Below are 25,625 nucleotides of genomic sequence, written 5' to 3' on the forward strand. Positions count from 1 at the left end.
TCAATCATAAATGGCCTTGATCAACATCTTTTCAGTGTACTTTTAACATTTTATTATCTATATTGAAATCAGTTTCAATTAGAATGGTCACCTAATTGTTTAAACTATTTACCTATAACCATTTTTTCTTTGTCAAAATATTATGAAATAATAAAAAAAAACAATGCAACTCCTGAAACTGGGTTTTTCTTTTAGTTTTTGTGTTAATTTCAGTTATTTGACAATTATTTACGATAGGTTAGGTATAATAAAGTATTTTATTACAAATATAAGAGAAACCGAAGTAATGCAAGTCTACTGCAATATTAATGTATTTCAACATAACCTTTTCAAACATCTGTCAGTGTATATGTATTTTCATTTGTTAATAACATCTTGAAAAATACCTCTAGCTCCTGGTTCCGGCATTTTTCTTGAAGATCCTTTCCCACTGAATCAATCTTCGATTGTTCATCGTTGCTAACCGTGGAGCTACCTTCGGACAAAACTTCTGTAGCAAAGTTTGTAATCTGTCCTTTAAGACTGTTTAAACTTTGATTTAGATTAAGCCACGACATTTTAGACACATAAAATTTTTGTCACATATCACAATGGATAATTAAGTCTTAAAATATTGTTGAAACACCGATGTAAACAATAAATAAATTGCATTATTTTGCCATTGACAATACGATGACCAGTTGGCAAAACAAGACGAACTTCACATTGACAAAACAGTGACAGCTGACAACTTACATACGTTCCTTAAAATTAAATATAATTATTTCTAGAAATTTGCATTAATAAAATAAGAAGACTGAAATCTAATATATATAAATTAGCATATTGAAGTAACTTTTGTAGATCTATTAAATGAATATTAGTTAGTTCTAACTAATGAGGTAGGTGAGAAGAACATATTTTCAGTTGTCGTATTAAGGCAATGTGCCTAACAACATATCTAGTTATGTAAATGATACATCTAGCTATATATATTGCATCTAAATCCATCTGTCCTGGTGCGATATATTATTTCAGCGAAATCAAAATGCTCGACTGGTTCAAAGCTGCCTGCATTTTAATATTCAAATAAAATCTAAGTGTTAGCTTTGATGCTATTTGCTAAAGCACCAAACCGTTAATTTAGAGAATAAAGAATTTATTAACACTATGTTTATGAAATAAGAAATTGCGTTACAAACAACGTTTCTGAAACCCTGTGTTTCAATCAATTCAATGTTTTATTTACTGATAAGACTGGTGAGATATCTTTAGTAAATAGAATAGATAAGTTTTGTATTCCTTTAAACTTACTAGACACTATAGAAAAGTGAAATGGACATGTCTGTGAAAGAATAAGTTTAGTTGTCAATTCATCGTCTCTCATCAATGTATTAACCGTTATCATCATCATCATCATTCTCGGCAATTTTCGACTGAAGGACAACTGTATCAAATCATAAAAGAATAATAATTCCTCCGAACACTCCATGTTACACAGACGGTAGTACACAAAAAGTAAGCTTACGTGCCTGCAGATGCCTAATGATTAAAGAATTCGCCTGTAAGATTATGATTGTTAATGTTGTCAATTACCCAGCGATGTGCTTTATCAAATGGATATAGCTAGTATCACCAATACATTATAACAGAGATAAGAACAATACTTAGTTTGGGGAGCGACCTGTGTTTAGTATAGTAAAAATTAGTGTACCAGTGTGAGATATTGTCTCGCTCTATTCAGTTCCCTTCATGTTTTTGGAAGGTAGTAAAGTTTTACTTTGTAAATGACTCCTTAATTGGACCTCCTTTGATATGTCGACCACCAAGATCTCACTGATGTTTAAGGGAATGTTGCGAAATAGATCTTCATAAAATGGTATCTATTTAGGTTAGAAATCGCGGAAACCTGTGTCCTGTTAGGGTTCAATTCGACTAAGTCCGATATCCGTCATTCAGAGACTTGATCCAAGAAACTGTATAGCCTATACTACTCTCTTCCACCTGTTGAGGACATTTGCTGGGCCAGCGTTATATCATCCTCTGTGTTGTCATATGCATAATAATGAATGTTGCTGGTTCGCAACATATAGTTGATATGCATTATGAAAGGCGTCGGTGATAGTTGTGAGCTTTGGGGTATGTTAACATTAATGGCCTTGGGTTTTTGCATGAACCGTCAACAACGACCTTTATGATTGTTCCAAAGATTTGGCATCCTGACTGAATAATACCTTTGGTAATGTATATGGTGGCAACTTCTATTGAAATGCGCTAGTCCAGATCAGATCGAGTGCCTTTATTATGAAGAAGCTTACTTCCATAGTTTCACTTTTTTCCTCAATGACTTCAGCTCAACGATGAGTCAGCTATTTTAGAAGATTATCTTTTAATATTAAGACCTTTGACTACTACGAATTCCATACTGTCAGTCACTGATAAGCCAATTTCATTCTAGATAATTAAAAACCTTTGAGAGCAAAAATCTAATCCCTAAATTTGACTTTTTTGAAGAGTCTGTGCTGTCGCCCTTTTTAGCTTTATGGACATTGACCTCTTTCCGCGAAGAACTTTCGAAGTAAAATAGTGAAGTAAATTCCATAAAACTGAAGGGAATTCAGTACATATGTCAGATACAAAAAAAAGCAGAAGATTTTAACTAAAACTATATTTTTCGGATACGATTTCTATATTTTACTCGATGATTCGCTTATTTTACAGCAAACATGATCTCTTGATAACTAAATGTGATGTGATAATCTGATAACTAACATTAATAAATGAACCCCAAAAAGTCGTATAGGGTAAATATAACTTTCTTTTAATATATATTAGTAAAAATCATACAAATGATTAGGAAATCGTCGTTTTTCTACTTTAGAACAATGTGACTATTGAACCAATTGTCAACATTAATTATTTCCTTAGCACGAGCCACCAACAGATTATTTTCTTTTTCTAAAAAAATTTACATTCACAATTTCACAAAAATTTAAGCGTGTTGTATTAACTGTTACTAAAAAAACCATAACTTTCGCTGTCACCTGTGACTTTCATCCCGATAAAAGATTTTTTTCCAGTTTTAGAGAATATCTTGACACATTTTCAGTGGTTAAATTTTCTTTGGAATAACATGATAAGTTAGTTTAGTTGGCAACACTCCTGCTAAAATAACTTAAAACTCTTGGTAACTTTCACGGCTGTTAAATACACTCGAAATAAATATATAAAAAAACGGGTATTCAATCGAATGTTGTTAAATTTGCAACGTATAGTTATAACATAGAATATAGAAACTCCGTGTCTAGTTACAAATATGCCAACGAATTGTTTCCCTGCTTCTGTTTCTCTTAGTTATCGGAAATATGAGAATGGATATAACACAAAATATCTGCGTTAGCAAGTCACGGCGGTCACCCATCCAAGTATTAACCATGTCCTATGTTGCTTAACTTCGGGATCGGACGAGAACCGGTATGTTCAACGTGTTATGGACATAGGCGACAATAAATCCTCCTGAACTCAACGTGATGACACGTCATTTATTTATTTATTTAATTATCATTACCTCTGATACTGAAAATGCTATGTTATAAATAATCACGGCCAGTCAGTTCTTAAGGATACTTAGAATTTTTTTGGCCATAAATACGTATATTATAACAAAATTCAATTTATAAAACTTTTAACCTATGAATAGGATTACATTTTTTTTTTGATGACGTAGGGAAACTCTTTTTACGAGCCGTCTCACCGGCCTTGGTGGGGCCCGAGAGGATGTGTGAGACTCGACCTGGGCAGGTCCCTACTCATTAACACCACTGCGAAAGGCATCGGCCGCTACGTTGGTGCACCCCGGATCTGTCAGGGACAGGGCACACCAGCGACTGGCCGGTCCTGGCAAAGACCGGACTTACTCCCTCGGAGAAAGGAGGCGATCCCGGCAATTAGGATCGCCCCGACGAATGAATAGGATTACATGATCGAGCCGATGTTGGAATAGAAATGCTGTCTCACTTCTTTTGGGGTATTAGGAATCTTCACAAGGTTCCGTGTTCGTATTGTGGAGTCAACAGTTTATACATACAATGGTGTTGCCATACACACATATGTTCGTTAAATTTTTAATAAATGTTTTCCGAGGCAAAATGAAACAATTGATAGTTGATTGAGTTCATAATATTTTCTCTATAGTATTTGGTTTACCTATAATTAAACTCTCTGGAATGTTTGTTACGAGTGATGGTAGAATTTTTCTTATCTTTTAATGAGCTTAGACCGTCTGAAAACACAGAAATGCTTTAAAAATAATCAAAAATTCATTAACCCATTGCCAATACACCTTTGCAAAGATATTTTGAATTTTGATTTATATATATTTATATCACGAATAATCTCTGCGTGAATATTATTTAACATCAACATTGTTTTGTATAAAAACAATTTACTGTTTTTTTTCACAGTACGTTATGGTATTGTTTTCAGATCTACATCTTATAACAAAAGCACAAGCTTCAGTACTGTATTTATAACACTGGTCGTGCTTGTAATGTGTTTCAAGGTTAAATTCTAGACACTTATTTGTTTTTGTAAACGATTCTCGTTACGACTCTCACTATTGTAATATCTATACTAATTCTGATAAAATTAAAATTTAAAAAAAGCGTAACAGCTTCAAATTAATTAAGATTAAGACCGTCACTCATTTTAGAGAGGTAAAACAGATAAGGTCACAATTTAAAGAAATTAAAAATAATCTCTTTGACAAAAAAAAAAAATTGAGACTCGCTCTTTCTTATCAATGAATTCAAAAGATATCGTTGTTATGATTTACCCCAAGATTCATTTGAACCTTTACAGAAATAAAACCATTATTAGAGAATATGGATGTATTATGCTAATATTGTCTACATTCAAGCATTATATATTTACATATTTATATAAAGTAAATTCTATGTATGAGTATGTCGTACCTGTATAGTCGTACCAGAATCCTTTACATAGAAAATTGATAGATGATATATATTGCGCAAGTGGAAAATAAATTTTGTAAAGGTAATAACTTTATCTAACTATTTGATTGTTTCATTCCTAGTAAAGTTCATTACCATAGAGAAGGTAAGTAGAAACATCTTTTAAAAAAATAAATGTTACGCAAATAAGACCTATATTTTTCGGATTTACTACGCGTTTAATGAGATGTTTATATCTCGTCTGCCCGTGACCACGGTTGCTGAAAAGTAATCGAAACGTCGGGATTATCCAGTTTTTTAAAATAATAGTTTTATTTAAATGAATACTCGCAAAAGTCTTAGAAGTTAGATCACATTAAATGTCACGTAATTATAATTGTTTAGTGTTTCTTGAAATGTTGCCCGCTGTGATAATATTTACTTTAGACATATTTTAATTTTAATAAAAATGTATTTATTATAAGTGTTATTCGATAAAAATTTTGTTTACTCGTATGTTAATTAAACTCTCACTGAAATAAAAACCTTTTTATACTTTTAGGCGAACATTTTAATCATGATATTTGAAGTGTTTTTTTAACAAGTTAGAAATGAAAAAAAGATGAGAACACTGTAGATATTATTTACTAAAGTATTTAAACCAAACAAAGTCTTAGTTGGTACATATTTTAAATAATATTTGGAATTTTTAAGAAGTAACCAACTATCCTGTTCCTCTTCTGAAATCAGGTTTATTTGAATATATGTTGAAGTATAGAATCATAAAACATTTTTATGTCATAATAACAAAAAAATATAGTTATTTTTATAGGCTAAACTAAATTATAACATATGGCAACATTTTATCAGATTTGTTTGTAATGATAAATGTCATTTCAAACTGAAATGACAAGTTGGTGATAAAGCACGGCAAATCGTTGAACAACACCAAAATTGTTTATTTCACTATCACCGGTAATTATCAGAATTTTAGCCGCCGAATTTAAATTAACAGTGAATGTGCGGGAAAAAATTATAACTCTACGCATATTATGAGATAGTTAATTTCATCTTACTGTTTCGCAACGCACGTAAGTAATTAAATTGATATTATTAAAAATCATAATTAAAGTATTGAATTTACATTATTAATGAATGTTTATTATTTTGTTTATAGTTCATTATTATTATAAAAAACATTCAAATGTGACATTGTGTGAAGGAGAAGCAATTTTTCCTGTTCTAGAAATACTTTGTACAATTTATTAGAGGATCGCACTGTTGTTTAAACTATTATGAATAACAAGTTATTTACACTTTACGATATCAAAAACACACTGATATATCGACATACATCTATGCATTTTATTTATGCTTTACATTATTAAATAACATTTTATGGTAAACGTAATCTAAGTATCTATTTACGACCCTCAAATTTAATGTGTGTATTCATTTTTATATAAAGTACTTCATCATGACACAATTCTATAAAAGATATAAAAACAACAATTATCAGTTCTATTTTTAGTTTAAAATAAAAAAAAAACATTATATCAACTAGAAGAATTTATATGATGACATTTAATAGAAATAAAAATAAATTTAATAGGAATATTCACTGTATATAAGTAAAGCATTTGGTGAAAATATTAAAACATATTGTTATTTATGCTTGAAGGAATGTAAATTTGCAATAACAATAAAAAATATCTCCAAGCATTCCGTAAACAAGCATTAATAAACTTTATGGGCCACATTTGCTAACGATTCTGTTAGCTCGTTGTAAAAACGGAGGAATTGAAAATGAATTTCAAACAATTTTTATGTTCATTATTATGTCATGGTAATTATGGCTTCCATGAATTCTTTTCACCCTTAACATCTACTACCCCTCAGTAATATCAGTATTTATTATTCCTTAACAATGCTGTCACATATACATATACATATACATATACATATACATATACATATACATATACATATACATATATATATATATATATATATTTATTTATTTATATATATATATAAGTTTATTTAAAACAAAGTTTCCATTTGGATATAACCATTTAAATGTATTGAGTAATTCGCTTCGCTAAAATTTTTATGTTCAAATTGCTTAAGTAACTTAAGATTCTTAGCATTTGGTTGAAATATTTTCAAATAATTATTTGTATGGCTTAAAAGTTTGAGCATGACGAGATTCCTTTGTTATATTTATGTAAGAAGTGCTATATATGTCTACTCTTAACAAAAGTTTACACAGGAACTATGCACCGACAGTATCTAGTTTTCTGTTCACAATATGTTGATTAGCATATGACATTTTATAAATAAAAATTGTAGATTTTATCTTGAAACTGCCTATATTTACTTTTATTATGCAGCCTTGTGGTAGGTACTCGGTGACCAAGGAAAAAGACAAGATGTTTTGATACTCACGGTATTTGAAATAGATTAGAATTTTTTAATAAGATGATATTTTTATATATAAATAAATTCTCATGAAAATGTTATTCTTATTGGAAGTGTGTAAATTAAAATTAATCATTCGTCTGTTTGTAAATTTGGCATAAACATATTATAATATTTTAATTATGTCATCCTTTCTGTTTGTTTGTCATTATGGTAGAGAACTGTCGAGTGTGACAAATAACTGATATTCTTATTCAAATTATGAATATTCCGTTTGAAAAATTATATTTGTTTAAATGAAACTAGTATTATTCGGATATACTACGCGGATTTTATTATTTAAAAAACTACATAATCCCGACGTTTCGGTTACTTTGCAGCAACCGTGATCACGGGCAGACGAGATGTGAATGTCTGACAGTTGGTCCTTGTTATTTATCACCTACCGCCATCGATTTCTTAATTTTCTGGCGTAACGCTCTGGATGCCGGCAGAATGCGCTTACGGTGTCTTGAGGTCCTGCGGTGTGGTTACGGACATGGGATTTTATATTTTTAAGAACGGGGCCCCAGGTGTTTGATAGATTCCAGCCATCTTCTCTATTGAATTTGGGATGTTTTTGTAATTTCAATAGCCTCGCGGATTAACCTCGGTATATACTTGTCTTCCCGAGCGAGGATTTGAGGTTTATCAAACCGAATGTAGTGGCCTGGTTTGTCCATTGTGTGTTCACACACTGCTGACTTCGACGCGCGCCTGTTTTTGATATCTGAGATGTGTTCTTTAACCCTTGTACCGATGCTCCTCTTCGTCTGTCCAATGTATGACAAGCCACAGTCACAATCGAGTTTGTATACACCCGCTTGTTGTAAAGGAATGTTACTCTTGATTGGTCTCAAGAATTGGCTTACTTTCTTATGTGGTTTGTAAATAGTTTTAATGGAAACCTTCTTCAAAATGTTGCCTATTCTGTCAGTAACTCCCTTCACATATGGTAGTATCGCAGGTTGTCGTGCCTTGCCTCGTGTCTTGCGATGCTGGCGAGGCACGGGCAGGTTGTTGATGGCGAGAGCATGTTTTACATGCTGCAGCTCGGCCTCTAGGTGGTCAGCATCACAAAGGTGTTGGGCTCTCTGTAATAAAAATTTGCCAACGGTAGCTAACTGGATGGGGTGGTGGTGTGAGTTACCATTGATTACCGCGTAGTATATCCGAATAATACTAGTTTCATTTAAATGAATAAAACTCGCGAAAATCTTAGATGTCATTAAATTATATTTGTATTGAAAATAGAATAATTTTAATTAATAAAAAATATTATAGCATTACGATATTTGCAGTAAGCAAAATCTATTCATTTATAGGGACTTACCATAATCAAATATAAATATTTTAATCAAAAATAGACAAAATATTTCAAAAAAAATTTCAACTATTGATTTATTCTTCTTACTTCAGTGAGGTTAAACCTCAATGATCCTTAAGGCGCATTTTCATTGGTCGATAAGGCCCGCATTCGGGGTGCGGGAGATTTCTGTAACGCATGCCATAGGGCCCGCAAAGAGTTTATCGTTTTCACTGGTCGTCAGAGCCCGCATACGGGGTGCGGGTGATTTCTATAAAGCATGCGATAAGGCCCGCATGCGGGGAGCCATTTTCACTGGTCGTTAGAGCCCGCATTTGAAGTGCGAGAGAATTAGGTACCTACAGTTTAGCAGTGGGTTTTGAGATAAGCAGACGTACTCGCCATGGATCAACAATTATTGCTTTGTTAATAAATATATATAAACAGCGTTAATAATATAAATAATGCGCGTAGTATTGATGACGTCTAATAAATGACTGAACGGAGGGGAGTCACCGCATGCTTTGTATCGACCGAGTTATCGACTGACTAGTTTCGTTGGTCGTTATCCCGAATGCGGATATCACCCGCACACGTTTAATCGACCGAGTTATCGACCAGTGGATTTCGTTGGTTGTTAGCTCGCATGCGGGCACTCCCCGCAATCGGGCTAACTACCGACTTATCGACCAATGAAAATGCGCCCTTAGTCTATAGAATATAATAACATACAATAATATTGTCTTCATTAAATACATTTAATTAGTGCCTATACATATAAAATATTATAAACTGATTATTCAAATGTTTGAACAATGCACCTGGCGTAATTTATTTGATTAGGACAAATAAAATGTGTAATATATATATATATAAATATATATATTTAAATATATGATGACATTATCATCTGATAACTTTTCTCAGATTACGTAAATTTTATCATTCGCTTCGTCGAACTACATACGAAACGTCTCTCGTTTCTCATTCAAATGATCTACGTTAATACTGTATAGTGTATACGAAGATTTATGAGTTAATAACTTGGGACGGTCTGTATGTAGGTAGTTTGACGATGCAGATTTGTGGTAACATACTCTGTGACTTTTTATTTATAATAATAAATTAAAAGTAACCTTTGTTACTCTGTAATTAATCAGCAATCTGCATCTTAAAATCGCTTCAAAATCGGTTTAGACACTTCAGAGAATAACCAGAACAAACAAATGACGGACGAACGAACCTTATAAGAAAATGTCACATTAGCATATGCGTCTAGAAAAACATACCATTTAAATGAAACTAGTATTATTCGGATATACTACGCGGATTTTATTATTTAAAGTAACGGAAACGTCTTGATTATGTAGTTTTTAAATAATAAAATCCGCGTAGTATATCCGAATAATACTAGTTTCATTTAAATGAATAAAACTCGCGATAATCTTAGATCTCATTAAAACATATCATTGTTGAATCACAAACAGACCCTGAAGGTGGTAGAGCCTAGCTGTGGTCAAGTTACTGCTTGAACATGGGCGAGCTCGCCCGGGGAAGTACCACCCTCTCACAGAACATCGGCGTTAAGTAGCCTTTAATGGCTGCGTTTCGTCCGATGAGTGAGAGAGCCGGTCGCCCTTTTCCTTTTCCCACCCTTTCCTCTCCCTCTCCCACAACCAGGGTAGGCAACGCAGCCGCAACATCCCGTATGTTGCAGACGTCCATAGGCGACGGTGACTACCTTCAATAAAGTAGGCCGTCGACACGTTTGCAGCCTTTGATGTAAAAAAAAACATCAAAATTTTCTATATGTATATATCTAGAGAAGTAAGTATTGTAATGAATGTATATATTTGTTCCAGATGTCTGTCACAATGCCTAAACGATGGTATCGGTCGAGGAGGAATCAAATTGTCATTATAATTTTCATAGCCGCCTCTATATTATACTACATAAGTCTCTCTGATAGTTTACAAAGGGAGCAGAATCTTGATATTACGAGACGGTATGTAGTTTTAATAACTGTGTAGTATAGAACAGCATTGATAGAAGCCTGGTAATTATCGTTAGCACTTTAAAACGCATGTATCACTGTTTTTATGTGACGTATATAGCATAACACTATTTTAACCGACACCGTAGAGGTCAGTCTTTTGAAAGATTAAAAAAAGAACATTTTGCTTAAACGACCGACGCGAAATATTTTCGAGAGCGCATTTTCGATCTTGCTTGACGAACATTACATTTTATAATATTTAAATCAACTATTTAGTTCCACTTTTTATTTGTTAAAAATAATATTAGAAATTTAACGTTTAACAAAACGTTGATTTAATTTCGTGAGGTATTGAATCTAGTCTATCTGCAGAGCGTATGTGTCATAACATACGGAACAAAGCCTTCCCACACTGCCTGCGATTGACACACTTTAATTAGTTCATGTGTGACAAACAAGCAAAAAACGTCAGAAACCAAATCAATATGAAAGGTCTCCATGATTGTTTGGTATCGTATTAGTGGGCGTATTATGAACACAGTATGTACTCGTCAGTCACTTATCTAGAGTTTATAACGTCCTACTAAATACGGATAGTTTTCAGTATGATTCATATAGTTATACTATCGTCAGCAAAGTTATATTAATGAACTAAATACTATCCGTGTTGAGTTCGGCGACGCAAACTTGTGTTAAGCTCACATTACAAATCAGTAGAATGTGTTTGAATGTTTCTTCGATTGTTATAGAAAATTACACGTGTAAGAGTTACTTGTATTGGCAATAAATCTAATTGTAATACTGTAAATATCAATGTTTTTGGTTAAATTATTTTTAAATGCATTTTGTCCTTATCGATTTTAATTCATTCATTATGCGTGTACATACGAAACGTCTCTCGTTTCTTATCAATGGTGAAATTTATACGTGCGCGTTAAATATGGTTCAATGAAACTAAAATTCTGTACGTTTTATAGTTCAATTATAATTTTAATATTTCGGTAAACGTCAGTATTCACTAATATGTTCATAAAATAGATCAATTAGTTCATAAGCCAACATCGAATTTGGTTAGGTAGAGAGAGGAGCTTGGATGGTGGAGGTGAGCGTTTAACGCTCGCTAGACAGCGGCCCCTTAAACTCTTAAACCTACACCTGGGTAGCAAGTCCCAGGCACTGTTGGAGTTCCTTTCCCTGCAACGCCATGGACCCGGTACCCGCTCAGTGAATACATAGAATGCTGAGAAGTTTCGTCTATAAATTTTATGACATTAAAAAAAATATGTTGTCTTTTGTTTGTCGCTGCAAATTAATATCAATCGCACATGATGTAGCCAATAAAATGTACAACTAGTTATTTATAGATCAATAGTACTTCATATAGATATTCACATAAAAATATGTTAAGTTTATAATAATGAGTAATGTACCTAAATATGCTGAGTATGTGTGAAATCATAAACCTTAAACGTATTGCTTGAAGGGCTATCAATCCACAGGAAGGTGTGATAAGACAAATAATAATACAAATTTTTATATATTCAATATAAAAAAAAATACAATTACCCTTAGTACAAGAAACCCTCGATACACTACATACCAACCGTTTTCCGTTTCTTCTTCAATAATCTTAGTAAATATTGTTAAGATAAGTCATGAATACGTGGATTGCTCTGTGTGTTGTGTGACGACGTTCACTTAGGCTGAGCATGTTGATACAGATAATAATATTCAATTAATGCGGCAAGTGAAAATATAGCCTTAGACGGTAGTCACACTACTTGAGTAAAAGCCTATTCACTCTTTCCGTGAAAACCTCCAAATGGTGATGTTTTAAATTGAAAGACTACAGTTACCTATGTCTGACAGAAATCTAGATTTTATACATTATTTAAATCTAGTCTATTATAGAGATGTAAATATATTATAGAGTTAACACATGGCAATGACGAGGACGTCATAGTCATGACAGATTTTAGCTAGAATAGAAGTAATAAGCGATACACCCTTATCAACTACAGTTAACTAAACATTTATGATAATCCTTTAAATTGTGGTATAAAACGTTATCTCTTTTGGGAAACTAGAATACACAAATTATTACATATTTAATAAAAATCATACATACATGAAATAACATTTGATAAGGACAATATTTTCCATAGTTTTAAAATCCTGAAGTTGTGATAGTTTTATAAATCGGTGAATAAGACGGAACTTTAGATACTTTAACTCGGCGTAACGCACGACGTATTCAGATGCGTAATCGATTAAAAATGTAATTTTCTGGTCCCTGATTGACTTAAGAATCTCTCATGATACAATATGGTGACCATAGACGTTATTAATTGAGACAGAAGTTATAGACATAGACATAATCTCTATCATCCGACGTCCAGATACACGGATACTTTCCATCCCTTCTTTGTAGACCTTCCTCGCATCCGGACCAAGAGATATTCTTTCTACTTCTTCATGCGCACAGAAAATTATTAGAACCTCCCTAAATCCTCAAGAAAATGGCGTATAAGTTAATGTTACTGATATAAATTCTTTACCACCCATGATTTCACTTCAGGCATGACAGTCAATCACAAAAAAGTTGTGAATTAATATAAACTGCTCATGTCAGAGGAAAACAACAAAGAATTGCACATAGTTTTTTTTAAAAAGATATTTGAAAAATAATCAATTTATTGACACACACCCGAGACGCTTGCGCTCTTCAAATGACTTGCCTATATATTGGCCAACGTGTTACGTGGTTTTAAAATTTAGCTGTATCAGAACAGAAAGACTGAATGAGGCTGACGTCTGCGGTGTCGGAGTACTGCTTGCTTTAATATAATAATGTCTCATAATTTCCTTTTAGTAGATATCTGTCTAGCGATAAGGGATTGACAGATCGTCCACTTGATTTGAATAATAGGTGAGACTTGCATTTCAGCTTTTACTATTAATAGATTAACATAAGATACATGATTCACACTTTGCATGATCCATTTGATACAGCTAATAACGGTGGCGGTGTATCGAATTGTTAGCAATATTTTCATTATGACTGGTTTAGAATATACCTTAATAGCATTCTTATTAATAGCTAAATCCCTTGCTATCCGATATTTACCTTTGCTATAAAGAGTTTAATCCACGATAAACCGCGTCCAACGAAACAAGATAAATATTGTAAATACATTTGTTTGTGCTCTGCGGGCATGAAATGAATTAATATCTGTGTTCTGTATGATTGCATGCAATTGTTTTGATAACATGTCACTAGCTTAAGATATCAGTTTTTCCTATAATTTTAATGTGATGTTGTATGTATGAAGCAATTAGCAACTAATTTCTGCGCCTTGAATTGTGTTAAATTACACGGTCCATTGTAGTTTATACGTCATTCGGATGTTTGAGCTATATTATCGTAAATTTTCATTAAAATCCATGTAATATTTTATTTTATTTGAAAGAGAAATAAACATCGACACGGTCTTTGTTACTGCGCCAACCAATCAGCCCGTAGCCGTAAAGCATCGCTCCAGTATATATATTATTCTTATTATTATTTGCCTATAATATGTATTCAATTAATGTATTAATATAATCTACTTCATAGTCGTTTTGCTTTCATTTAATCTGATATGACCTTGGAAGAAAACATTTAATTTCACACTTATCGTAATGAGCTTAGGATGTATTGTTTAGTTGCAATAAATATTCGTATGTGTACGAATATTGACAACTCCTAATTGCTTCATGAGACAATTGTCTCTGGTGCATGGCGACAAACTAATGACCTAGTACTCGCGTGTGTGTGTGTGTGTAGTTGTAATGTGTTGTATGTATGTGTGTGTAATCCAGTCAAATCAACTCTCAAGTTCCACGTCACTATTTAATAGTTATACTCGTATCAGCCAATCTCTTACAGAGATAACATTTTCCTCGTAAAGTGGAGTAGGTGTTTGGAATCGCAACGATCTAGTTTATTTAAAAGTAAAACTTTGTCTCGTCAGTGTAACGTAAAAACCTTCCTCTGAACTATATTTATGAATAATTTCATCAAAATCAACATATCGGTTAGGTTGTGATAAAAAATTTAAACATAGTATTTTTATTTGCTTCAAAACATAAATTTAGTTCGATTTTTACAAAGATATATGCAATGACTCCGACATATTTTAAATATGACGTAATATGTGCTTTAGTATATACAATACATTATACCTACATATATATTGATGTCTAGATTTATTAATGTCATGACAGTGTATAATATATAAACACGCAGCTTATATCTTTTGTTGATTTTATGTAATTATAGAACGAGATAAAGTTATAACTTTTTATTATATATATATATATATACATATATACTCGTAAGATAATTTGTTTGTTGTTTTTTTAATCAAAAAGATAAACACGTAGGTTCGTAACGATACATATGTTCTAAAATAAAAACTAGTCTTACTAATACATAGACAGAATATATTTAGGATTCGGACAAAATCATAACAAAATATAGTTGTCTTATAAACCGACAACTTTTAAATAACAAATCACACCTGTACTGGAACAAACTTGTCTTAAAGAGTTTAATAACTTTAATTTAATTTACATTCATAAATCGCGTCACCCAAAACTTTCCCGCGCAAAAGTGAATAAACCAAATGTCAACGCTTAATGAGAGTTCGGGTGCGTTCCGAAGGTTTTATGGTTCCGTTCGAATTAAATGTGTGTTCCCTAAAAATATACATTCATTGAATATTTTCTTTCAGTACGAGAGTCATCCAAAAAATATAAATTTAAAATCAATAATCACTTTAGTCACTGAATAATCACTTTAGACAATGATTTGAAAATGAAAATATAGCAATTTCGTTTGCTTACTGAATTTTTTTTTAACAGTACTTTACTATCAGGCGTTAGAAAATTTGACTTATCCTGCGTTCAAGTTCTTGGAAAACAATTTTAAGAGAATTTTAATATTAAAACTGCTTGCGAAGTCGCGTTTAGCACCTAGTGTTATATATGACGTGTACATATTAGAAAAAAAAATAAGTTTTTGTCTGTAATTTCAAATTAACAGCTTTTCAATAAACATACAAAAGTATACCTGCATTAAAAATGCAATATTAGTCTTTTTGACCTTAGGTCTGTTTGGTGAGGCTACTCTCTAGATCAGCTGGTCGGATTTTGAGGAGAATTTTACTGGACAGTAGGTAGTACTATCGTAGGGAGTTAGGGGCTACTTCCAACCGATTTCTACAAGGAGGACGTTCTCAATTTGATTTAAGGCTTATTATTCCTTGAATTCTGATTTCAAAATTATTTTTTTAATCATTCGATAAACCATTATCCTGAGATAGTTTTTCATTAAGTCACGTTCTAATCTAAGGGATCTATCAGAAATTTCATGATTGTCATAATGATAATGCGAAGCTGAAAAACGGTTTAAAATGCGGGCAAAGCTGCAGGCAACAGCTAAGTTTTCCAACATAAATTTGGAACTAAAAAGAAATCGTTATTTTAAAACCTTTGTATGTAAAATGAATATTTATATGAAAAATGCTGTTGGTGTTACGTGAGCTACTCAGAGCATATGCAAGACAATATCAAGGCGTGTATATTTTTTGTTTGCACTGAATTCTATCTTTTGTTTTGTTTTGTTTTTTTTTTTATACTATATGTGTATTGTAAGTATGTTGGCATGATGAATGATTAATTATATATTCTGTTCTATTTCAGACAATCTGTTATTGAGTAAGTAGAGCTTTATATTTTTGCGTATCTTTTTGTTTGAGCGTATATACATTGGTCGGAGCATTTTAATCTATATTTGTATAATTATAAATGTTTTTGCGTTTATAAGGTGTTAAGAATTTTGAAATTTTATAATAGCGATGTATGTGATTTTATCAATATCGGTTTAGTGGTATTTTCTTAATAAAATCTGGATTATATACATATATACATAGAATAGAAATCTATGTTTTTTTGGGTGAAAATCTAAATGCAATAAAAAAATTATAAAGATTGTTTTAAAATGTTTAAATTAATTACTCTGAAGATAAAATTCTTTGATATTATTAATCCAGGTATATTGAAAAACGATTAGAACAATCTCTGAAACTGGACAAGGGTTCCGGGTGTGAGATACCCAGGTTAGATCCATTCGCGAAAGAAGTCACGCAGTTTGATAAGGATATACCCAAGGTTATGTGTTTGGGAACGGATTGGGTTAAATGTTACGTGAGTTATTTCTATTTCGTTTCTGGTTTTGTTAGTTTTAGGAAGAAGTTTTAAGATTTTAACGAATAAACAACCTTGACAAATGAAACATAGTTGCTTGCATGTATATAATATATATGAATATCTAAATTAATATATTTTTTCAGCATTCTAAATGTAGGGTAGTTCCTAAAATATTAAGTACAACCAAAGACATAGTATGTTCATACCAAGACATAATATATGAGAGTGATCTAAAATATACAATAGGACCTCCCGTAGAGGTCAGAGGGGATAACGAATATGTTCTCACTAAGAGCGATCACGTGAAGATTAAGTGTTCGGGAAAACATAGAGACAGGTGAGATTATATGTTAAAGGCAATAGATGGCGGTGCTATCGACAAATAGCTTAAATAAAGCTTTATTTTGATTCATGTAACGTTTATATTTTCGATAGTAACCCCCAGTTAAAATTACGTTACACTGATTGTGATCATCTTGAGACGAGATGGCAGTTTCTATCAGTTAGTCTTTTTTTCATCTACTTTCAAAAGTTTGTTTGTTTTTTAGTGTATTACTCTGAAATGCATCTTGTGATAATGACCGTGGTCTTCGGAGTTTATATGTTTGGTGACAGGACCCCAGTTGTTACATAATAATTTTCTGATATCTTTTTTATAGCCGTGGGGATGTATAAATATTTCTAGCATTTACCTGACGCGTAACGTTTAATAACACACATATGTTGTCATGCGTTTTCAGCATCCTTCCGTCCAAATGGACCGGGCACTCGATCGGCTTCCGGTCCACTGTTCACCCGGAACTCCCCCCACCAGGGAGGGAAGACTCCTTGAACGTTCTCATCCTGGGATTTGACTCCACCGCCAAAAACGGATTCATACGAAGAATGCCGAAGAGCTATAAAGTTTTAAAGGAAATATTGGGAGCTACGATTTTGAATGGGTACCAGTTAATCCTTCTGCTTGATTTTCGCTAGGAATGTTTAAAGTGGTTTTTTAAGATAGTTTACGACTAAACCGAACGAAACAGTGTTACTAATTTTGCGAATTCAATTCAAAAGTATTTTATGCCAGGTACAATATAGTAGGCGATGGGACGCCCGCCGCCCTATTCCCGATCCTGACGGGGAAGACAGAGCTGGAGCTGCCGGACGTGAGGAAGAAGATGAAGAACAACAGAACCTTGGACTCCATGCCCTTCATATTCTATAAGTTGAAGGATGAAGGGTTAGTCTTGGTGGATAGCATATTGTATTGACATATAGTTCTTAGAGTGATAGATCACAGCGTCATGTCCTGTCTGACAGTGACATATAAATATTTGTACTCTCATATAGTGACATATGGACAGTTGAGTAATTTTTTTTTGTGGGGAACTTTAAAGAGAGCAATAGTGAGAATTTGCAAAAACAATTTAATTTTTTATTCGATAATCATTCCACATATCGTACATTATATCGCACCTTCAGAATTTTATGTACATTTTTCTCAATTCATATGTAAATGGTCCTGTATATATGATTTTTTGGGAAATTTGTCTGAATTACTGTTCCATAGAATTGATTCAATGATAATTTTAAATAAGAAGAAATCCAATGAATTCCTATAGCAAATATAATATATGAAAAATGCTTCTTCTAAATTCAATGACTCTAAACAACGCACGTCAGTCTAATGGGTACAGCAACTAGAATGGATCGGATATATTATTATTCCAGTCTTGGGAGGGTCGAATCTAACCGTGTCAATAAATTTTTCATTCCATATTATCTATTGGAATCTTAATACAAATGTTTCGATCATTATGCCTTTAATGGCAAAAACATTATTATATAATGTGTCATTTCAGTTATCGTACAGCGTACTTTGAAGATATGCCCTGGATAGGAACATTCCAGTACAGATTCAACGGCTTCAGGAACCAGCCCGCGGATCATTACTTGCGTGCTTTCTATTTGGAAGAATCCAGCAGCGGCAAGAAGTGGTGGAAAGCCAGCCAGAACAAGTACTGCGTGGGAGACACGCCGCAGTATAAACTGATGTTGGATATTACGGATCAGGTGATGATAATCAACTCTATGGATGTTTATATAAAGTATATTTTACATTGCACCATCATTGTTTTTAATATGAAAATGCTTAATGCAGGTCACCCGACGCCACGGCTCAGTTTTTAACTATTCTCTTAACTATAGACGTCTTTTTTTCAGTTCCTTCGACTGGACGGCAAACGTTTTGCGTTCACTTTCATAGCGGATATAACTCACGATGACTTCAACATGATATCTATAGCGGATGAAGACACCGCGGAGTACCTCAGACGGTTCCATGACCGGTACAGAGAAGATACCTTGTTGATTGTTATGGGGGACCATGGACCAAGGTCAATTTTATACTTATATTATATTATAATATTTTTAGTTTTCAGTTTTTGGGCCCATGTTTTAGAAATTCTTTTGACTGAAAATTTATATCATTACCGTATATACTTTAGTGTTTAATTGTAAACAAAGGTATCCTATACTTTTTTAGTTTGAACTCAAACGAATTAACTAGGCTTGTATGTAGCACAGCCTAGCTTTGGTCAAGTTACTGCAGCTCAGCGATGAAGATGAAGTATGAAGATCGGCGTGAAGTAGTCTTTAATGGCTGCGTTTCGTCCGATGAGTGAGAGAGCCGGATGCCCTTTTCCCACCCTTTCCTACCCCTTCCCTTTTCCCTCCCTTTCCCACATTTTCCTCCCCCTCTTCCCTAATCCAGGGTAGCAAATCTATGTTGCGAATGTTCATGGGCGACGGTACTACCTCCATCAGGTAGCCCGTCTGCCCGGTTGCCCCCTGTAGCATAAAAAAAAAACTAATAATAAACTTATGTACAAGCAAATATAGCGTTTATTACATTTAACATCAGGTACGCGAAAGTCCGAGATACTCTCCAAGGAAAACTCGAAGAGAGATTACCACTCATGGCGATCAGACTACCAGACAAACTGACGAAGAGCAGACCAGAGGCGGAGAAGAATCTGAAGAACAACGCGGAAGTGTTGACGACACCTCACGACATATACGCCACGGTCTTAGATGTTATGGACTTGACCCAGTTCACTAACCCCTACAAAGTTAAAGGCGCCGACCTAACCAGAGGACTTAGTCTTTTGGAACCGGTCAGTACATTATAATATCAGCTCATCAGCTCATAATCATTCATCAGCTCGACGCGGCTCGATGCATCGGTTCGCAAAACAATTAAAACGTGTTATTTCGGACACAGGTCCAAGTCCCACTTTGTCCGTTGAAATAAAATTTTATTCTATAGTTTTTATAGGAATTTTATTAAGTGTATGTAGTCCAAAACTGCGTTAATATTAAAAAATCTAAATGACAAATAATAGGATTATTTTTGATCACATTCTCTTCGTTCGTTATAACTCGAGCACAATTCTTCTAAGCTAACGTATTCTACGATTTAGGCATTTTCTATCTCTATATACCAAACTACCTTCATTTCACAATACCTATTTTATTTTATAAACACGTGTATTTTCTGAATAAAGTTAGTGTTGTCAATGTTTCTATGAAGTAGCTGGTGGTATCTGGTGGTGTCTGGTGCATCGAGAAGACATTCAGATCATAAAGGATATGTTACCATCCAAGATTTGATTATTTTAAGAGCTTTTTATCAGAAACTAGGAGATCTAGAGTAATGTTTCCTGTGAAGTCTGTTACATTCAGATTTTCTGACAGAAATTAAAACTCTGTGGTCATTATCCACCACCTTTATCATAACATACTCTTAACAAGCTGAAAGCCATAGCTCAGCTTTAAGAATTTATACTTGATCACATGTTCTTCTCCAGATACCAAAGAACAGGTCGTGTAGCGAGGCCGGTGTGGAGGCTCATTGGTGTTCCTGTCTGTCCTGGCAGAACGTCTCGGACGATGACGTCATGTTCAGTAGGACGGCGGCCGCACTGGTTGACTTCATCAATCATCTCACTGAGGAGAGGCGGTCGGTACCAACAGTACTGTGTTCCTTACAAACTAATCAGACAAAAATACTCATTGCCAAATGCTATAGCACTCTCTGAACGATCATGGATGAAGGGGAGTAGTTCCGTGTCCCATAATGATTATAAGGGCCACCATAACGTCACTGCCATGTCAATCGTTATTCTGTCCGCGCACCCCAGGTCGGTCTGCGCGGTGCGCACGCTCAAGTCGGTGTCGTGGGTGATGCGAGCGCGGCCCAACAGCGGTGTACTGACCTTCGTCGAGGCTCGCGATCAAGACGGATATGTCGGCAAGTTTGGTAACAGAGTGAAACAGACCAGGGAAAACTACCAGCTCAAGGTACGGACATACTCATATACATGGAGTTTTCTTGAACTTAGTTTAATTACAGTAGACACTAGATGTCGTTTCTTGTAATAAAAGTACAGTTGGTGATCTTTTTGAAAGGTAGCGTATTTTATAATAATGTTTTATAGTTGTGTCATGCACCCGATAGATGGCGTTTTATAAAGTAATGTTATAGTTGCTGTCGACTCCCAATAGGTGACGTTAGCATATCGTTTCTCACTACGGACCGGTCTTGCTTATTCAAAGAGTCAATAAAATTTTGGTAAAGTGCTAATAGTTTGTTATTTTAAAATTGTAATTTCAAAGATATCGGACGAAAAGGTTTTTAATTTCTAATTTTTTTAGTACCTCGGGCGTTTGAACTGTTTTTTCATTTACAAGTATATTATGTTTAAATTTGTAACGAGCGGTTTTTGGTTAGCGTAGATCGTGAAAAATCTATCTTTACTCATTGATATAAACGTTAACAAAAAAAATAATTCGGAGCTATCAAAGCTTAATTTATTCTCTCGTTCTTCCAACACAAAGAGTAACAAAATTGAAGCGAGTCCCGAATATAATAAATAAACTTTTATATTTTATTAATGTATAATTGCAGATCGCAGTGGGACCTGGCCACGGTATATATGAGGCGTTAGTGACTTACGTCATTACTGAGGATAGATTTGAAATAAATACGAGAGAAATATCACGGACTAACGCGTGAGTAACCAATACGTTAAATATATAGTATATACGGTTGTATATCAAATATAAAACAATAAGTGAACCCTTATATGATCACAATACGAACCACCTGTATAAGACGTATTTCAAGCGGATAATTATCTTGGATGAATCTTAGGTACAGTAAATCTTAATTTATTGTAAATTGTATCATAAAGTGAATATTCCAGTCATCAGCTACATTATTAGTATTAAAAGCGGACATAGTGGTAGTTGCATCTATTTAGTCTTAAAGGTACCTTAGGTTGTGATAAGATACAGGGTGTTGAAAATATGATCTATATAAAACAATATCAACTAAGCGCCAATTATTATCCTCTATATAGGATGGTTCGTATTGTAATTAGCACGGGGATGTTTGTGGTATTATCTCCTACACACGAACATATACTAATAAAACGCATAATGTGCAGTTACAACAACGAGCCGAGCTGCATCAGCGACACTCACCCGCACCTCAACATGTACTGCTACTGTCGTCACTAGACTTCTGCAACAAAATATTGTCTTGCGATGTTTCAAAAACTTTCAATATATGATAACCTAATACTGCATCAATGAGTGACGTGATTCTGCAGGCGACTCTGAGATAATGCCCTGCTGTGATTGTTAATATGTATCCCCTGTCTTGTACAACTTATATAATACTGTATAATTGGCACAAAGTATTGTTTTTGTGACAATGTAGATGATATTGTTACTAAGTATGTATTCAGCGCGTGTGTCAAGCGAGCACCTGTGCTAGCGTACCTGGGTGACCCGTGGATAAAGTATTATCGGTATACGTCAGTGTCTCTCTTATTTATTTTTATCAATATAATGACTCGGTAAGGTGATAATAAGTTTTTATTTTCATTATGTACAAAGGGATACCAAATATTTTGTGAATTTGCTCGTACTAAGAATCTGTTGTCTTAATTTTGGTGTCGTTTTTAAGTTCCCTATTTTTCTTAATATTCCATTTGTTTTTTTGTGTATTTTCTCTTATATTATATAACTAGTAATTTAAACCTAATTTCTATTCTAGTAACATATGGTTATATCGTATGTATGATGTTAAGCTGAAATTATTATTTACGCCATCTACATCATATATCTGGAACTTCGTTGCATAGTGTGGAAAGTGCGGACAACGAAAAGAGATAATTTTTGTAAACAAGTTGTATTTGATCTCCTTCTCGCATTAAATACATCTAGCTTACCTCTTTATTGAAAATTTGTGCTACCACATTTTGTTTTTGATGATATTAATTGTAATTTTGGTAAATTGGAATTACACTAAGGAATATGTTATCTGTTGATTCCTACAGTCTTTAATAATATAAAATTTCACGAAAAATCCCAGTCACCAATACAATTGTCAGATTTTAATTTTATTTTTGCACACATTGTAACCCAAATTTTATTTCGAATACTGTAAGGTGAAGTAGTGTATATATAATAATACAATTCTGTTGTAAGCTGTCTTATAACATCGATGTTGTAACGCTAACCGCGAGCAGCTGATGTATAAAGAGTAGCGGGAATTAAATAATTATTTTAATGTTTAAGTTCCTTAAAACATAATAACTGTCCCTTGATGTGATTCGTCTAGTTTTATTTACATCTAGTCAAGTTAAAATCTTGAGATTTTTGTGTTTTGTTGTTTGAATTCAAATAAACTTGGTTTTGAAATCGAATTTTGTTTTCTCATTTGAACCTTTTGATTGATAATTTTAAATGAAGGTTGTACATCGACCTCTTCACGATATTCACAAAATCACATAAATGACAAGTTCTACAGTAAACTGCCTTCAGTATGTGAAAATACATTTTCACTCGAGTGATTTTCAATTTACACACAAAATACTCCCCATTTAACTACTGTAATAATGAGATTGAGACTTAGATTTTCTCACTCTGAAAATCAGTCTCTGTGGTAGTTTTGAGTTCTTATGCAGTCACATCCTCGCCCGTGATAACAAAACCCTTTAACGTGTGAAAAAATCTGTCGGCTTTAAAGTGACATTGACTGAACTAAAATAAGTACTTCAATAGGTACTAAGGTTTTTTTTTGTACATGAAATAGTAAAGAATTGAGACGAGATTGTTTCTTCAGAAGACGATATTACTTATTGTTTAAATATCAAAAACTCGTTAAAATAAATTAATTGCAAATAATATAAACCTTTAAAGTGCGTGACATTTATTCATTGATAGCTCAAAACTCAATTGAAGTACCTTCTGTTCGGTAATCAAAATATTTAGGGCAGGAAAAGAAAATGCATCAAAATTAGGGACAGCTTTAAATAGCACATTTGGAAATGATTTCTGGTCCTTAGCAAGACCATTCTTGACAAACTTCTGTCAGCTCAACTAGCTTATACCATCTAGGATACCATCTAGCTTGTCTGAATTCCATTCCTTTATGAAATTTTATATAAAATTCCGTATTAGTAAAAAAACGGTCCTGTTTAGTCTTTAGTGTTTCATTTTAATGCGAATAAAGCAAGTGAGGTGCTGCGATGGTATTCGAACCCTATAGGTAAAAATATGTGCAATTGTGCATATATTTTAACTTATAGGGTTGTTTCTTGTTCTGACACGCTTGTACCATATCTCTTTAATCACTGTTAAAGTGACTAAATGTTAGAAGTTTGTCGAGATGGTAAAGAGAGAAGTTTATTTTATCATCCGTTTGAAATTACCTCTCTTCCTGATCTGATTGCCTGAAATTCTGACTTTCTGAGAGATCTTTTTAAGACGTTGCTCGTCTTGTCTGAGCCAAGAGCGGTCACCTTTTTTTTTAGGGGTTTGTTCTCATCGTAACTCAAATTTTGCTTCTATTTCAATACCTGCTCTTATCCGATGTTTTGGTAAAACAGATAACACTACTGTCGTGGAATAGTAACAATTAAACCATAGGGCCAGCCCGTATTAAATAGAATTTGAAAGGGACGGCATAGGTGAGCGCGTGAATTTCACACTTCAAGCAGTTTTCATGGGACGTTTGAAATTTTTTAAATATTTAACAACATGAGTCCAGTCCAGTTCCGTCCTTCAACCGCCCTTAATCATCATGTATTGAGATATCATCGAATCCCAACTTTGGATGGTTCATTGAGTTGAAAGCAAAGCCATTGCAAGAAAAAACGGTGTTCCCACAAAAATATAACAGTACCTCACTCCTGGACCACTTTGTCTATTCAAAACAGATGATTGTTTGTGGGATAAACACTAATATCATATTTTGACAAGCACTGGTAAATGTCCGATCACTGGTTTGGTTTTCGTGAAGAGCCTTACAAAAAGGCTTATTGGTGACCCCGAGTTGGCTATAACCAATTTAGTCGGTCTCAAGCACAAGCGTAGATGGCTTTTCGGTATTTTATAGGATACTCTTTGAAGACTGTGCTTAGGAATTGCACGCTTGAATTCTGGCATCCTTTTATCACCAGCCCCTACGGCGGGCCTCATGTACGCAGCAAAGGATTAACCAATTCGCCTGATTTTGGGGTTTCCTTCCAATTATAATTCGGATGAAATGAAAGGAAAGCACTATCCATCCAAGCATTAATGTAATTTGTCGCTACATCAAAACTTTACATAGGAAATGGTC

The 25,625-nt window shown here is 33.6% G+C and overlaps 2 protein-coding genes and 1 long non-coding RNA gene across 7 annotated transcripts in view; 2 read left to right on the top strand and 1 right to left on the bottom strand.

The window, feature by feature from the left end:
• LOC116775589 (thyroid receptor-interacting protein 11) overlaps positions 1 to 690 on the bottom strand; it is a 29,626-nt gene extending 28,936 nt beyond the window's left edge. Inside the window, exon 1 of the mRNA XM_032668504.2 lies at positions 387 to 690. Coding sequence (XP_032524395.2) covers positions 387 to 557 — 171 coding nt within the window. The 5' untranslated portion in view covers positions 558 to 690. The remainder of the gene's footprint in view (positions 1 to 386) is intronic.
• Positions 691 to 2,578: 1,888 nt separating this feature from the next.
• On the top strand, positions 2,579 to 5,421 carry LOC116775767 (uncharacterized). Its single transcript, XR_004353859.2, has 3 exons — positions 2,579 to 2,783; positions 3,334 to 3,453; positions 3,707 to 5,421. It is a non-coding gene; the product is annotated as an uncharacterized LOC116775767 (long non-coding RNA).
• A 405-nt stretch (positions 5,422 to 5,826) lies between these two features.
• Positions 5,827 to 23,706, top strand: LOC116775773 (uncharacterized). Of its 5 annotated transcripts, none has more exons than XM_061525041.1 (15): positions 5,827 to 6,022; positions 10,560 to 10,702; positions 13,566 to 13,622; positions 16,439 to 16,453; positions 16,789 to 16,942; positions 17,089 to 17,282; positions 17,686 to 17,886; positions 18,018 to 18,170; positions 18,793 to 19,003; positions 19,154 to 19,326; positions 19,854 to 20,106; positions 20,800 to 20,951; positions 21,133 to 21,292; positions 21,900 to 22,003; positions 22,441 to 23,706. In XM_061525041.1, the coding sequence occupies exons 2-15, from the start codon at positions 10,560 to 10,562 to the stop codon at positions 22,511 to 22,513; spliced, it is 2,043 nt and encodes a 680-aa protein (XP_061381025.1). In that variant the 5' UTR covers positions 5,827 to 6,022; the 3' UTR covers positions 22,514 to 23,706. The 5 variants fall into 5 exon arrangements, with proteins under 5 accessions (XP_061381025.1, XP_061381027.1, XP_061381028.1 ...); XM_061525043.1 differs by having other exon boundaries at positions 5,836 to 6,022; positions 13,569 to 13,622; XM_061525042.1 differs by having other exon boundaries at positions 5,885 to 5,906.
• Positions 23,707 to 25,625: the final 1,919 nt, after the last annotated feature.

Source organism: Danaus plexippus, chromosome 27 (assembly GCF_018135715.1).
Source record: "Danaus plexippus chromosome 27, MEX_DaPlex, whole genome shotgun sequence".
Taxonomy (NCBI): domain Eukaryota; kingdom Metazoa; phylum Arthropoda; class Insecta; order Lepidoptera; family Nymphalidae; genus Danaus; species Danaus plexippus.

Bases quoted from the DNA above. Each gene is read 5' to 3' on its own strand.
- LOC116775773 (XM_061525041.1), top strand. From the start codon at position 10,560: ATGTCTGTCACAATGCCTAAACGATGGTATCGGTCGAGGAGGAATCAA. The intron at 18,171-18,792 runs GTTAGTCTTGGT...GTGTCATTTCAG, and splicing joins TATAAGTTGAAGGATGAAGG to TTATCGTACAGCGTACTTTG. The intron at 22,004-22,440 runs GTGAGTAACCAA...CATAATGTGCAG, and splicing joins GAAATATCACGGACTAACGC to TTACAACAACGAGCCGAGCT.